Source organism: Lepus europaeus, chromosome 1 (assembly GCF_033115175.1).
Source record: "Lepus europaeus isolate LE1 chromosome 1, mLepTim1.pri, whole genome shotgun sequence".
NCBI classification, from domain to species: domain Eukaryota; kingdom Metazoa; phylum Chordata; class Mammalia; order Lagomorpha; family Leporidae; genus Lepus; species Lepus europaeus.
The window spans coordinates 66,214,493-66,228,943 of record NC_084827.1 but is presented as its reverse complement, the minus strand read 5'-3'; the positions used below and the strand labels follow the sequence as shown (position 1 = coordinate 66,228,943).

General features: G+C 52.6%; 1 protein-coding gene across 1 annotated transcript in view; it reads left to right on the top strand.

Moving 5' to 3' along the window:
- The window catches only part of CFAP221 (cilia and flagella associated protein 221), an 81,850-nt gene extending 69,509 nt beyond the window's left edge, over positions 1 to 12,341 (top strand). Inside the window, exons 19-23 of the mRNA XM_062199161.1 lie at positions 1,455 to 1,613; positions 2,241 to 2,338; positions 7,200 to 7,292; positions 11,446 to 11,541; positions 12,233 to 12,341. Coding sequence (XP_062055145.1) covers positions 1,455 to 1,613; positions 2,241 to 2,338; positions 7,200 to 7,292; positions 11,446 to 11,541; positions 12,233 to 12,341 — 555 coding nt within the window. The remainder of the gene's footprint in view (positions 1 to 1,454; positions 1,614 to 2,240; positions 2,339 to 7,199; positions 7,293 to 11,445; positions 11,542 to 12,232) is intronic.
- Positions 12,342 to 14,451: the final 2,110 nt, after the last annotated feature.

Here is a 14,451-nt window from a genome sequence, read left to right as displayed (position 1 = left end):
TGACATCTGTTCCTGACCAACTCTCCCAGCCGGTGAGGGGCAGAAGGGACCTTTCTCAACCTGGCAAAGGGCATTTATCCAAATGCTAGAGCTGGAGCAAGGGTTAAGAAACTGCTGTTAAGACACCCGAATCCCAAATCAGAGTACCTGGGTTCAAGTCCCAGCTCCACTCCTGTTCCTGCTAACGTATCCTGGACAACGCAGGTGATGGCTCAAGTAGTTGGGTCCCCGCCACCCATGTGAGAGACCCCAATTTAGTGTCTGTCTCCTGGCTTCAGCCTGGCCCAGCACCACTATTGTGGGCATTTGGGGAGTGGACAGATACAAGGGCCCCTCACCCCCTCTGTTTCTCTCCCTCTGCCTTTTAAATAAAGCGAATCAGTAAATACGAATATTATTTTAAAGCCTTAGAGCTAACATCAAACTGAGTGGCAGATGACTGAATTCCTTCCCAGTAAGGCATTTTCGCACCAAAATAAACTCCTTTAATTCCATCTTCCCACAGACTTTTTGACATACCCTCATACAATGGAACATATAAAAAAAAAATCCACTAAAACTCGTGAGTTTAATGAGATTGCAGGACACAGGATACCATCCCTGTACCAGCAGCAATCTGAAACTGAAGTTGTACAGTCCCCGTCACTGAGCAGGGGCATCCCCACTGTGAAACTCTCAGGGCTAAGTCTGCACCAAATGTCTGTCTGTCTCTCTCGCTCCCTGTGTGCCTCTCAAATAAATAAACTTTAAAAAATAATCTCAAACATTCAAACAACAAAGTCTCAGCTTGGTGGTTCTTCACCATTCAAGATCAAATGAGTGTGTGGGGAGAAAGCTATGTTGCTTGGGGCAAGAGTACTTGTATTTGGTGCGCAAGCTCTCTGTTTTAATATTTTGATATAATTGTTCTGTGCCTCCATTAGCTCTGCTGGAAAATTAGTTGAAAAAAGGCATCTCCCTTAAAACCAGACACCACATCCGAATGGAACCTTCCTGAATTAAAAAGCATTACCCAAACAAAGTTAAATGTTGACATTTCCTGATGTCAGATGTCACTGTCCCCTTTGTCTTCTCTTAAGTAGTTCCGAAGAAGCTATTTTCTTTCTCAAAACCAGAAGCTTGTTTGCTCTTTAAAACCAGTATGCTTGCTTAATAGTTCCTGCTAACTCGTCACTGCTGGAAAAAACAGACGCTCTGGGCCATTTTAAGCTGCGCTGTGGGTCCTGTGTGTTCCCATGTAGGTTTAGTGAACCCACTCGGTGTGTGTGAAGCTCTGAAGCCAGAAACCTGGCACTGACACGGGAAGTGACACCTCCAAGCACTGCCATCTTGCCGTCCTGCCTCTGTCTCCCCTATGAGCCGACCGGGAGCATTAGTGCCAGTGGGAGCTGCAGAGTCGGGCCTGGCTTAGGAACCACTATGCAGAAAAGAATCTTTTACTTCCTCCCCTGCAGAACCCCAGCCCTGGATTGTTTGCCGTCATGCACCCTCTGAGCTACGTGGAGACGCTCATAGATTACCATCTCTGCTGTCACCCCAAGTACAAGTTCACCAAGGAGTCCCACGACGGGTCCAGCATTCCTCTCACCCAAAAGCAGTTTCTCCACCATACGGTAATGCCCTCTCCAGGCAGCCCTGGGCTGCAGGCAGGGGGCAAGGTCAGGGGGCGGGTCAGAACCGAGGACACCAATGGTGACAACGACCAGCCCTAAAGGGGCACGGCTGGGCAAGACTTGTGCAAGAATAGCCATAGCAACTTCGAGTGTTCCCACGCCTCAGCCAAACGCTCACCACCACTTGCATCCCACCCATCCCCACCTCTCGGGCTCCCGGCTGCCTGTGTCACTCATTCCCCTGGAAGGCCCTGCCCAATGCCCTTTGTTCACATTCTAGCCACTTGAGGGTCGCCCTCGGCCTCCGACACAGATCTGATCTTGTGCTGGAAACCCTGGGTGGCTGCCTGCTGCTGCGGGAGCGGCTCCGGGCTCCCTGGCTTGCCCCGCGGGCCCTGCACTCATTCCAGCTGTGTTCATTCAGGTGGGCCCGACCACCTTGCCTCCCTTTGTTCTGCATTGGTCAGTGGCCTTTGGCTTTGGAAAAATTCAAGCACAATGACCTTGTGCGTTTTGGAGCACACCTTGAGGAGGCGCCATTTGCCCAACAGGGAACTCTCCCCCGAACGTTGACCTCAGCCCGCAGTTCCTGCCCGTGCAGCGCCTTTGTGCTGGCTTCCATTGCAGGACATCATTCCCGGAGTCATGCACTGGAAGAAGTTCCAGTCCCCGCTGCTGGTGCTCCCTTCCCTTCTGGATGGGTCTAAGCTGGAGGTGACGCAGAGGTAAGCTGAGGCCCGGCTGTCTCCCAGAGGGGGCGGGGGTTACCGGCTCACAGAGGCAGATGCCAACATGTCAAGTCATGCCTGTAAAGCTTGGCGGGGGAGGGGGAGATGGCGGATGTCTGGTGTAGTAGCTAAGCCACTGGGTAGGATGCCCACATCTTGTATTGGAGTGTGGGTTCAAGTCCCAGCTCCTCGTCCCGTTCCAGCTTCCCATTACTGCGTATCCCGGGAGGCAGCAGGTGATGGCTCAAGTGGTTGGGTCCCTGCCAGCCGTGCGGGAGCCTGGATTGACTTCTGAGCTCCTGGCTTTGACCTGGCCCAGCCCTGGCTGTTTCAGACATTTGGAGAGGGAACCAGGGAATGAAAGATCTCTCTCTCTCTGTCTTTCTGTCTCTGTCTCTGAGCATGAGGGCGGTTTGCTCTTCAGAAAATAGGATGATGTGGAACTGACTTCCCTATTCTGAATTTACCTTAATGGAAGTGCTTCTCACAAAAGTAACGTCCCCCGTGGCTAATTGGCAATTCCCCAGTAAAAGCTGGCAACCAATCTGGTTAATTCCACTGAAATGGTCAGGGTCAATTTTTAGATTTTCTGAATTTCCAACATTAGCCCTCTGCGCTCTCCATGTCCAATTCCAAGGGCTTCTCAGACCAAGCCTGTGGTTGGCTGTGGGCTTGCGGCCACCCTGAGACACAGAGCAAGTGCGCGAGAAAACTGGGGGACAAGAGGACTCTTGGAGTGGCCCTGCTTCTGCCGCTTTGCCTGCTTAAGATCCCTCCAGAGCCCTAAGGCATCGAACAGCCCAGAGCCATTCATTTAGCCAGCTCCTGACCCATGGGGGTTCCTTGCATTCAGTGGCCATATAACCATGCAGCTACTTGCAAAAGTCCATGAAAAAAATGCATATTACCAAAAAATACATAGACTTCAAAAATCGTTTGCACCCAAACAAACTTTTCTTTCAGTTCCATTTTCCCACCAACTTGTTGAAGTGCTCTCGTACAGCTGATTAGCTGGCGAGCAAACAAGGCTAGCGTCCCACAACAAATTGTCATCAGCTGTCACCTTGAGTGCATATCTTCTGGCCCAGAGTGGGGTCTGAGCCCAGTTGCAGGGCCAAGAGCAGCCAGGAAACCTGAGCCCTGCCGCCAGCCAGAATCAGAGGGGGAGTGGGTGCTGCTGTAACTGTTCCCCTGCCCCAACTCCCACTAGTGCACCTGCGTGCCTGACTCAGGAACGCGAGGCTCTCACCAGGAGACCCACTTAAGGACGCCCACCGCACGCCCTGCAGGGCCGTGTGACCTCGGCAGAGCTGCTCAGTCGCCCATCCATGCCTGTCCCCTTGTCACTGGGGATTGGGCATGTTGTGCCCGGGCTGCTCAGATGTGACATTTCATTTTAGTAGCAGTACGAAAACTACCCCAGGCACACTCCCCTCCCCGGCCACCTGCCTCTCCCCAGGTGTTTGACAGGAGACAGGTGGCACCCACTTTGGGACCCTGGAGCCTTCTTCTCACTTGGTCAGTGCCAGCAGGGAAAACTTCCAAAATGAGGCCGAGTGCAACCTGTTCTTCCAGAAACTTCTCCATGTGATATTCCTTTTGGGGTCATTTCCTTAGTGCTGCTCTGCCACCCTCCTTTGCCTAGAGGTTCGCAGGAGAGAAAAAGCATCTGGTGGGGCCAGCATTGTGGTGCAGTGGGCTAAGCCGCTGTCTGCGATGCTGGCATCCCACATGAGTGCCAGTTGGAGTCCCAGCCGGCTGCTCCACTTCCAATCCAGCTCCCTGCTAACGAGCCTGGGAAAGCTGTGGAAGGTGGCCCACGTGTTTGGATCCCTGCCACCCTGTGGGAGACTCAGATGTAATTTCTGGCTCTGCTTCAGCCTGACGCAGACCTGGCCATTGCAGCCATTTGGGGACTAAACCAGCAGATGGAAGACCTCTCACTCTCTCTCTATCACTCTGCCTTTCAAGTAAATAAGTAAATCTTAAAACAACAACAACAAAAAGCACCCAGCATATAAGGTGGGCATTTTGCCTAGTAGGGAAGACACTGATAAGGACACGCTTGTCTGTCCCACACCCCAGCCCGGTATAGGCATTTAGGGAGTGAACCAGCAGATGGGGTGGATGGGTGGATGGGTGGATGGGTGGATGGGTGGGTGGGTGGATGGATGGATGGAAAGATAGATAGATAGATAGATAATGTTTCTCCCTGTTGCCTCACTGTTTCTCAAATAAATCAATACATTAAAAAAAAAAGCTCAAATATGCACATGGGATTTGGGACATGATGGGCCCTCAAACATATTAGCTCCTTTCTTTTTAAGGCAGGAGCCAGGTGCCTCTCCTGCTCTCCCATGCGGGTGCAGGGCCCAAGCACTTGGGCCATCCTCCACTGCACTCCCGGGCCACAGCAGAGAGCTGGACTGGAAGAGGGGCAACCAGGACAGAATCCGGCCCCAACCGGGACTAGAACCCGATGTGCCAGCGCCGCTAGGCAGAGGATTGGCCTGTTGAGCCACAGCGCCGGCTAGCTCCTTTCTTAATAGTTCATCTATGCCTTGTTCACCTGCTCCACCTCAGAATACACTTGATCTTAGCCAAAAGGCCGAGAAGCGATTCCACCTCAGAATAAACCCAGCCTGTTCTTAGTGCATCTCCAGAATCTGAAACCTCCAGAATCAGTAGCACTGTAGCAAGAGAGTGAGCTGTGGCCCCACACAGAGCCAGCCCGTTAGCCAGCGGCCAGCTGACTCACTTGGGTTCTTCCTTTCCTTCCCTTCCTCCCCTACTGTTGCCCTCCCTCCCTCCCTCCTCCCTCCCACCCACCCCGGTCTGTCCTCCCTCCCTCCCTCCTGTCTCACTCTCTGCTTCTCTTTCTTCTCCTATCGCTGTAATTATGGAGTCTGGGCCAAATACGATTTGTTTCCATTTGAATTCACCTTCTGATTTGGTTTCCTTCCTCACTGGTTTAATTTGATCTTTATAAAATATCAGACACTCGCTAGTTTCCCAAACGCAGAACTACACAAAAAGACACCCCTGGGGAAGCAGCTCGCTCTCTCCCCCAACTCCCTCCCCTCTCGCTCTTGTAGGTAACTGGCCGCATCTGCTAATTTGCCTTTGCCGTGTCTCTCTTTGTGGAGCTTAGCAGAATCAGTGGATTTTTCTTCTTTCCCCTTCTTTCTTGTACAAAATGTGACACTGTGGAGAGGCTTTTCTGTTTTTGCTTGTTCACCCGGTGATATCTCCTTTCATCACTCTGTCATTTCACACCTGTGTTCCCCCTGTTTTAGTCCATCTGCAAACACCATGGTGCCAGACTTTTCAGCCAATCTCCATAAGCGACCAACAGGTGCATTTTTAAAAAAAGATTTATTTATTTATTAGGAAGGCAGAGTTAGAAGAAGAAGAGGAAGAGGAGGAGGAGGAGGAAGAAGAAAAAGGGGGTGGGGAGGGAGCACTTCCATCTGCAGGTTCACTCCCCAAATGGCTGCAACAACCAGAGCTGAGCCAGGCTGAAGCCCGGAGCCTGGAGCTCCATCTGGGTCTTCCATGTGAGTGGCAGGGGCGCAAGTACTGGGGCCATCTCCCACTGCTTTCCCAGGTGCATTAGCAGGGAGCTGGATCAGAAGTGGAGCAGCTGGGACGCAAGCAGGCACTCCTATGGGATGCTGACATGGCAAGCGGCGGCTTTACCTGCTGCGCCACAGTAGCAGCCCTGAACAAGTGCTTTTTGGCACAAGAACAAAACAAAGGTAAGAGTCTCCACTCAAAGCACAGGCAACAGAGCCCCCGGTGACTCCGGGTTCCCAATCCCTGCCCCGGCCTGCAGCCATCATGCTCGGCACGAAGGCCAGCTCCCTCCATGGGTGCCCGGGGTCTCGCCCTTGCTCTGCTGTGAGACAGCACTCTGGATCTCCCAGGCTTCTAGAGATTTCTCCCGTAGCCCTGTTGGAAATGCTTATCCACTGAGATCCTTTGTCCTGTTCTCTTCGCCGTTGCACAAGTCCGTTCTGTATTCCTTTCATCTCACTTGGAAGGCCTCTGAGGAAGCAGTTGGCACCAGGAGAGCAATGCTCATTCCATCTTTAAACAGCCTGCTGCTGGCTTTTGCTATAGGAATGTTTTCTCTCCCGATCTCAGCTCATTTAATACCCAGGAGCTCTCACACTAAAGCTCTAAAGTTATAACAACAAACAGCATGTAAGGGCATGGGAGGAACAACATGACTCAGAAGAGCAGAAAGGTGGGGGAAAGAATTCTGAGAGCCAAGATGTAACCACCTAAATCGCCCCACCAGGAAATGAAATGTTTGGCACTACCAGCTGCAGGTTCTGTTTCTACACCCCAGAAGAGGTCTCATCCAGCCCCCTTCTCCTGGGGTTGTGGGGCGCCTGGCGCAGCCTCTGCCCATGCCTCTCAGGAAGCAGGGGTGGGCTTCAGGGGGCAGGGAAGACAGAGCCAGAGAGGCCCCACCAGTGGCAGCATAAGAATGCTCTGGAAGATTCTATAGGGGCTGGGCAATTGGCCGAGCGTCTGCCCGTGCCCCATAGCAGAGGACCAGTCCCAGCTCCAGCTCCTGGCTCCAGCCTCCTGCTAGCACCGACCCCGGGAGGCAGAAATGATGGCTCAAGTGGCCTGAGTCGCAGCCCCCGACAAGGGACCCCTAGATGGAGTTCCTGGCTTCCGGTTTGGGCCTGGTCCAGTCCCAGCCATTGCAGGCATTTGAGCAGTGAAACAGGCTCTCACTCGCTCTCTGTGTCTCTAATAATTTTTTACAAAGCACCTTACGTAAAGACGTCAGGATGGCTAAGGTGGTCGTTCATGCTGGGCTGCTTGTGTGACTCTCCCACAGCTCCGACGCCTTCAATTCGGTGATGCTCCCTGTGGATGTCCCCACCCCGCTGGACACGTTACCAGATGAAGACAGACTGGAGACTGGCGAGCGGTAGGGCTTTTGCCTCTATCCTCTACCGTGATCTCTTTCCAAAATGATGCACCCGGCCATGAGCGGGTTCGGAAATGCCTGAGCCGGCCATCCAGCCACACCACGCCCTGGTTAAATTCCCGATGGAGGTCGGGCAGTCCCCAAGGCTGCCGCTGGCTCCCTTAAGTGCCCCAGGAGCTCCAGGGAAGGAAGAGCAGAGGTGGTGCTAATGGGCTTGGGAGGTTTCCGAGGTTGCGTGCACTGGGGTGGGGAGGGTTTGGACAGGCAAAAAGAAAGAGGAGCCCACGGACTCACACTGTGGCAAAGTGGCTTAAGCCACCACTTGCAGCATTCCCACATCAGAGTGCCGGCTGCTCCGCTTCTGATCCAGCTCCCTGCTAATGTGCCTGGGAAAACAGCAGACGATGGCCCAAAGTGCTGGGGTCCCTGTCACTTGTGCGGGAGATCCTAATTATATTCCAGGCTCTAGCTTTGGCCTGGCCCAGCCTGGTCTGTTACAACTATTTGAGAAATGAAAGAGTCTCTCTCTCTCTCTCTTCCTCTCTCTCTCTCTCTGCCTTTCAAATACATAAAAAGAAATCTTAAAAGAAATATAAGCCCCAAAATAAGCCCCTTAGATTTGAGTTTACAAAGCAGCATCCATGAGCCAGTGAAGGTTCCAGAGGTCTTCAAGAAGTTCATGGAAAATTCATTTGAAAAACCTGTGCATGGATCTCACTTGACTTTTAATTCTGTTTCTCCGGTTTTTTGACAATGCGCCATACTTACCACCAGACAAAAGTAACACCCACCTTTCTAGTTTAATTAGCCAATATAACATTGTTTTCCACATCTCCATCTTTCATTCAAACCAGATTGTGATGGGGCAGGCATTGTGACACAGCAGGTTAAGCCACCAATTGACGCTGACTTCCCTTACTGGAGTGTTGGTTCAAGTCCCGGCTGCTCCACTTCTGATCCAGCCCCCTGCTAATGCGCCTGGGAAGACAGGGGAAGACCACTCAAGTGCTTGGGCAGCTGTCACCCATGTGGGAGGCCAGGATGGAGTTCCTGGCTCCTGGCTTCAGCCTGGCCCACAACTGAGGAGTGAACCAGTAGATGAAAGATCTCTCTCTATCTCTTTCTCTCTCTGATGCTCTGCCTTTCAAATAGCAAATCTTTTTACAAAATTAGATCCTGTGAGAATGACTGTGGAGAACTGGAGATGCTGTGCAGTGTAGTGAGAAGGGGTTCAGGCTGCAGGTTCAAACCCCCATCCTGCCACTCACTGTCAGTATACCCGAGCAGGTGACGTCACCTCTCAATGCCTCCGTATCCCCCCTTCTAAAACAGAATAGCCCCAGGACACATCTCATGGGGGACTGTGAAGGCAAAGGAGTGAATCAGTGCACCGTGTGCAGTCTGGCTCCCATCAAGTAGCGAGGGCGTGGGGCCATGAGCAATGACCCGAGAACCCTGAAACCCCACTGTGGTAGTCAGCCTTTCGGTACCACAAGGACATAGCTAAGACGAGCTACTCTCGAAGGAAAGGGGGCTGATTTGGGCTGCTGTTTTGGCTGAGCACCCAGCGAGGCCTGGGGATGGCAATGGTGGAGGGGGGGGGGGGGAGGACCACTCAGTCAGCCTGGAAGAGCCTGGTCTCTGATCACCATTCGGGCCAGGCACCTCGTCCCCGGCCTGCCCACTCGTCCCTGCGTCTGGTTCTGCCTCCTGCCCCATTGGGCAGTTACAGAGCCTTGCTTTGCCTGGGCATGAGGAAGAGGAAGTGCTGCCCCGTCTGTCTGTGGCCAGGTGATTTAGGTCCTGTCGCTTTTTATAGGACCCCATGCGGCACCCCTTCTGTGACATCTGCAGGGGTTCTTCGGTGCAGTCTGTGAGATGGAACTCAGGCTCGGTGAATCAGGCAAAGCGCAGACAGGCATCAAGAATAAACAGAAGCTTAGGGCTCAGCAGGGGCTGGGCCCCAAGGCCCAGGGAAGCCCCGGGATGGGTGCAGTCTTGGCTGGACGTCGGCATCACACTGCAGCCGAGGGCCCCTGAAAGCACTCTGCTGCAGGTTTCACACCCTGGGCGTCACGTGGCTCACTGTCCTGGCAGTGCCAAGGACACGGCCCGGTGGCTCTGGACGCTTCCTTCTTAGCTCAGGTGGTGGCACTCCTGCTGCCTCCTGCCCAAGGGTGGCAAACAAGAGGGGGAAGGGCCAGCTCGGTCAAGGCCATCTAGGGACCTGGCCTCTCTGGCAGCCTGCTTGCTAGTTCGCACTCCTGGCCTCGTTAGTTGAAAACGTTCCCGTTCTCAAGCATTCCAGACTTCCATGTTCTAAGTTGCACCATCAGGTGCAATGGAGCAAAGCGGTCCTGAGAGCCTAGGCACTGGTGACAGTTAGGTGAAGACCCCCGCCCGCCGGCTGAGTGATCGCAAGACCTGGTCTATGGCTTGCCTGGCCAGGCTGCGGGGTCTTCCAGGCTGCGTCCGGGGAAACCCCAGTATTTGTGGCTCCCTGTGTCCATTGCTTCCTCTCACACCTACTCTTAGCACATTTTTCCATGCATATAAGCAATGAATGAAATCTCAACTATCCAAGCCGTTATGTCCAGTTCTTCATGACCTGCCCACTACGGTGGCACTTGAGTGTCTAAAGCTTGGAGTCCAGCTCTGGAAAGGAAGTGCCTTCTCACACCAGCTGCCCGAGGGTGTTTCCGCAAGGGGGTGGGTGGTGTGGAACACACTGGCTTCAGGTTCCCAGGGAACAAGTCCCAGGTGGCCCAGCCCACCAGGAACAGTAACGTATAAGGAGCTGTCAGAACGAAGGAGGAAAATGATGCTCATGGGGAGGATGGGAGCGCAGCCTCATCTCACCCCCCTGAAGCGCTCTTGCCTTGGTCCGTCCTGGAAGCGTATCCGGTTAAGTGAGTGTGGCAGACTGCTGCCGGCAAGTGTGGTGATGCAGAGGGTGAAGCTGCCACCTGCAGCCCCAGCACCCCATGTTATTATGCCAATTCAAGCCCTAGCTGTTCCACTTCCAATCTAACTTTCTGCTATGGCCTGGGAAAGCAGTGGAAGATGGCCCAAGTGCTTGGACCCTGCCACTCATAAGAGAGACCTGGATGGAGTTCCAAGTTCCTAGCTTTGGCCTGGACCCGCCCCAGCTGTTGTGGTCATTGGCAGATTGAACCAGCAGATGGGAGATGCCTCTGTGTCTCTCTATCTCTCTTTCTCAATAAATCTTTCTTTTTTAAAAAAATACATTGCCTTTTCCTTTTAAAGAACATAGAGTTGTTGCAACCAGAGTTTAAATGTCCCAGCCTCCCTTGCAGTTAAGTCATCCTGTTGGCTTGGGATGTTAACACACGAGAGAGATCTCCTGAGCCTAGGACTCTTCTAAGCAGCCACATCTGTGCCCTGCACACTCTTCCCGCCCCGCCCCCCCTGCACTTTGCTCCTGGAGAGATCCAAAAGATCCAAAGAGGCAGTGACCCAGCCTTAGCCACCCAACAGCGAAGCTCCAGGCCGCAGGTTGGCCAACCGAGGCCCACAGCCACTCCCGCTCATTTATGTATCTTCTGTGGTTGCTTCACACCGCCACAGCAGGGCTGAGTGTCCTAACAGAGACCACAGGGCCCACGGGGTCTGCAGAGAACAAAGACTGCTGACGCTCGTTCTAATAGAAATGTGCAGAAAGACAAAAATCGTCTCCAGAGAGTATTTAGACATATGTTGATTGCTTCCTTTTAAAGCCAGCGTAGATTCTCTGTTGTTGCTGGCTATTGATTTCCACCCTAGTTCCACTTTGGCAAGAGAACGTCCCGTGAGTGGTCTCCAGCTTTGGAAATAACTCAGGCTTTCTCTACGGCCCAAGATGTGGTCAGTTTTGGGCAATGTTCCCTCTGTGCTTGAACATGAAATCAGTAACCCCATTTTTAAAAAATTTTTTTTCTCCTCTGGCTATAAATAACCATTGATGCTGTTGCTTCTTGGAAGAAAGCAATTTATCAGTCTTACGTTTCTTTGAACACAGACTTAACAAAAGGAGATGGAACGAGTGTTGAAAGCCACGAAGATTGCATAACTGCTTAGTGATCACAGCATTAACTTCTCTTTTTGCATTGGGAAGGAGGGCAGCTCCCACTACACTTCCTCTGTTGTTTTTCAGCGAGCTCTGTGAACAGAACATCGAGGTTATGCTGACTCCGGAAATGATCAAGGCAGAATTCCCTTTGCTGGACCACAAGGACACCAAGAAGGAGAAGTAAGTGCTCGGCCTTGTGTCTCCTCCTTGAAAGGTGGCCTGGGGTCAGATTTGTCCAGCGACGTGCAGTTCGGAGCATTGTGGCACCGTGGGATGCCCGCATCCTGTATCCAAGTGCCAGTTCGAGTCCCGGCTAGTCTGCTTCCAACCCAGCTTCCTGCTAACATGAAGCACGTGATGGCTCAAGTGCTTGGGCCCCTGCCACCCACCTGGGAGATCCAGATGGAGTTCCAAGACCTGGCTTTGGCCTGCCCCAAGCCCCACTGTTGCAGGCATTTGGGGAGTGAACTCCTCCAGTTTTCACTGGCTGTACTGGGCATTGGTGAGTGACTTGCATGTTCTTTTTTTAAATAAAGATTTATTTATGTATTTATTTGAAAGGCAGAGTGACAAAGAGAGAGATAGACAGAGATCCATCCTCTGCTTCCCTCCCCTCAAATGGCCACAACAGCTTGGGCTGGCCCAGGCTGCAGCCAGGAACCAGGAGCTCCATGTGGGTGGCAGGAGCCCAAGGACTTAGGCCATCCTCTGCTGCCTTCCCAGCTGCATCGGAAGCTGAGCTGGAACTGGCACTCAGATATGGGATGCCGGCATCTCCAGTAGCCTCTTAACCCACAGCGCTGCAGTGCCCTCCCCAGCTTGCATGTTCTACTCAGTGCCTTCATGCAGCCCTGTGCTCTTTGATACACAGAGAGGTAAAGGACCAAGCGCAGCCAGCAGAGAAGCTGGGAGAAAGGGTACTGGAGGAGGTGAAGACTATGAGGAGCAAAGCCCTCAGCGCATACCTGATTCTAGAGTGACAGCTACCGAGAGGCCAGCTCCTCCCCTTCATCTCCACGCTCACAGCAGCCCCTTAGACCCCTTTACATCCTGGCATGTTTGCAATTAAAGTTCTCTAGAGGAAAAAAATGAAACGTGGATGATGCATATATATTTTAATTGAACAATGACTTTTCTTTTGAAAAATAAAATGTCATGAGTATAATGGAACTGTTGGAAGCTTCTTTCAAAAAAAATTATTGATTGATTTGAAAGAGAGAGAGATAGGGAGAGACAGCAAGAGAGAGAGATCTTCCATCCACTGGTTCACTGCCCAAACGACCCCAACCTGGGCCAAGCTGAAGCTAGGAGCCAGGAGCTTCATCTGGATCTCCCACCTGGGTGCAGGGGTCCAAGTATTTGAGCCATCTGCTGCTGCTTTCCCAGGCGCATTAGCAGGAAGCTGGATTGGAAGTGGAACAGATGGGACTTGAACTGGTGCCCATACAGGATGCCAGTATTGCAGGCAGTGGCTTAACCCAATGCACCCCAGCGCTGGCCCCGTGTTGGAAGATTCTTGGTGCAAGGTCCACGGCTGGAACCAATCCTGAGCAAGGCCTGAGTCTCTGTGAGGACAGACTGAGAGCCAGGTGCTGACGACTGTTTCCCGGGGTCTTTTGGGGGTTGTGGTGCCTGGGGCACAGAACCAGCATAGCCCACTTTGCTTTGGTGACCACTTCAGAAGAGCAGCACTGGCGAGGGCCACCGTGAAGTGCCTGGAGCTGGCAGAACGGTGTGCAAACCACTGAAGAATGGCCCTCTGGGAACTCCCAGGAGCACGTGGGGCAGAGGCGCTTGCAAAGTGGCCAGGAGTTCTGCCGAACACGGTTCAGTGAGCAGCGAGGCTTTCGGCTGTGTTTGTCACCTCGACCCTGTCCACAGGCACAGGCCGCTCAGGCTGACGCATCTCGGTTTGGTTATAACAACCCATAGTTATCCTGCTGTATCTGGATGTGTTCTCTTCACTTGCTCTTTATATGTATAAGTATATGTAAAATAGATTTAAGTACATGCATACAGCTATGCAAATACACATTCATGTGTATACACACACAAGAGGACTTAAAATTTTTTACAGGAAATGGAATTAAAAGATCAATTCATTTTGGTGCAAAAAAATTGAAATCCATGCATATGTCGGGTCTTCAAAAGGTCTGTGGAAAATGCACATTATGTGAAAACTATGCATAGACCAAACATTTTTGCAGCAAAAAAAATTTTTTTTGATTCCATTTTCTCCACACACTGTTGAAGTACCTTCATATATATATTTTTATATATCTTCAGAATCAGTTAGTCCGGGACTCCATCAGCCCTTCCCTTTCACCCACAAGTGGCACCAGGGGACCAGGAAATGCCACGGGAGACCACGGTTGACATTTCCAGGAGCGCCCGGCTGGTGGCCATCCACAGGACACCACCACATCTGCCAGGCACAGCCTAAGCACCGTCTCCCTGGGGGAGGGAGGGCGGGGAGGCCAGCACATTTACCTGAGCCTGTTCATCCAAAGAGATTGTCTTTAAACATCAAAGGGGCACACGTGACACCCTGTCCTGGCCTGGGGGAGCAGGACCTCTTCAGAAAGGAAGGAGGCTTGGGGGTCCTTCTGAATGCCCTGGCAGTGTGGGTGGGGTACAGTGGGGCCGGGATGCTGAGCGCTTCTCAACCTTGTCCAAGCTGGTCTGGCTCCATGGAGCTGGATTTTGGGAAGCCCATGCCTGGAGGACCTGATGTGACCCTGGGTGGGAGGCACCTGGGGTGCTGGGTGCCCCCAGGCCGCTTCTTCCCACCTGAGAAGCACTGCAAGGTGCACCCCAACCTTCTCAGCTACCAGCTGCCTTCTACCTATGGCAGAGCGGGACTTCTCCCACCAGATTCCCAACTCAGGGACCGGCCAGGGGCAGAGAGCCCGAACACACAGACTCCAGAGGAAAACTGTACCTGTGTGCGAGACCCAGGGGGCCCAGACCCTCAGGGGTCCTGAGCCTTGGGGACAGCTCCTCCTCACAGTGCCAAGAAATAGCGGGGTAGAGGGGGAGCCCTCAGCTAGACCAGGTGCTTCGCACAGAAACGGGTGAGACACAGAATAA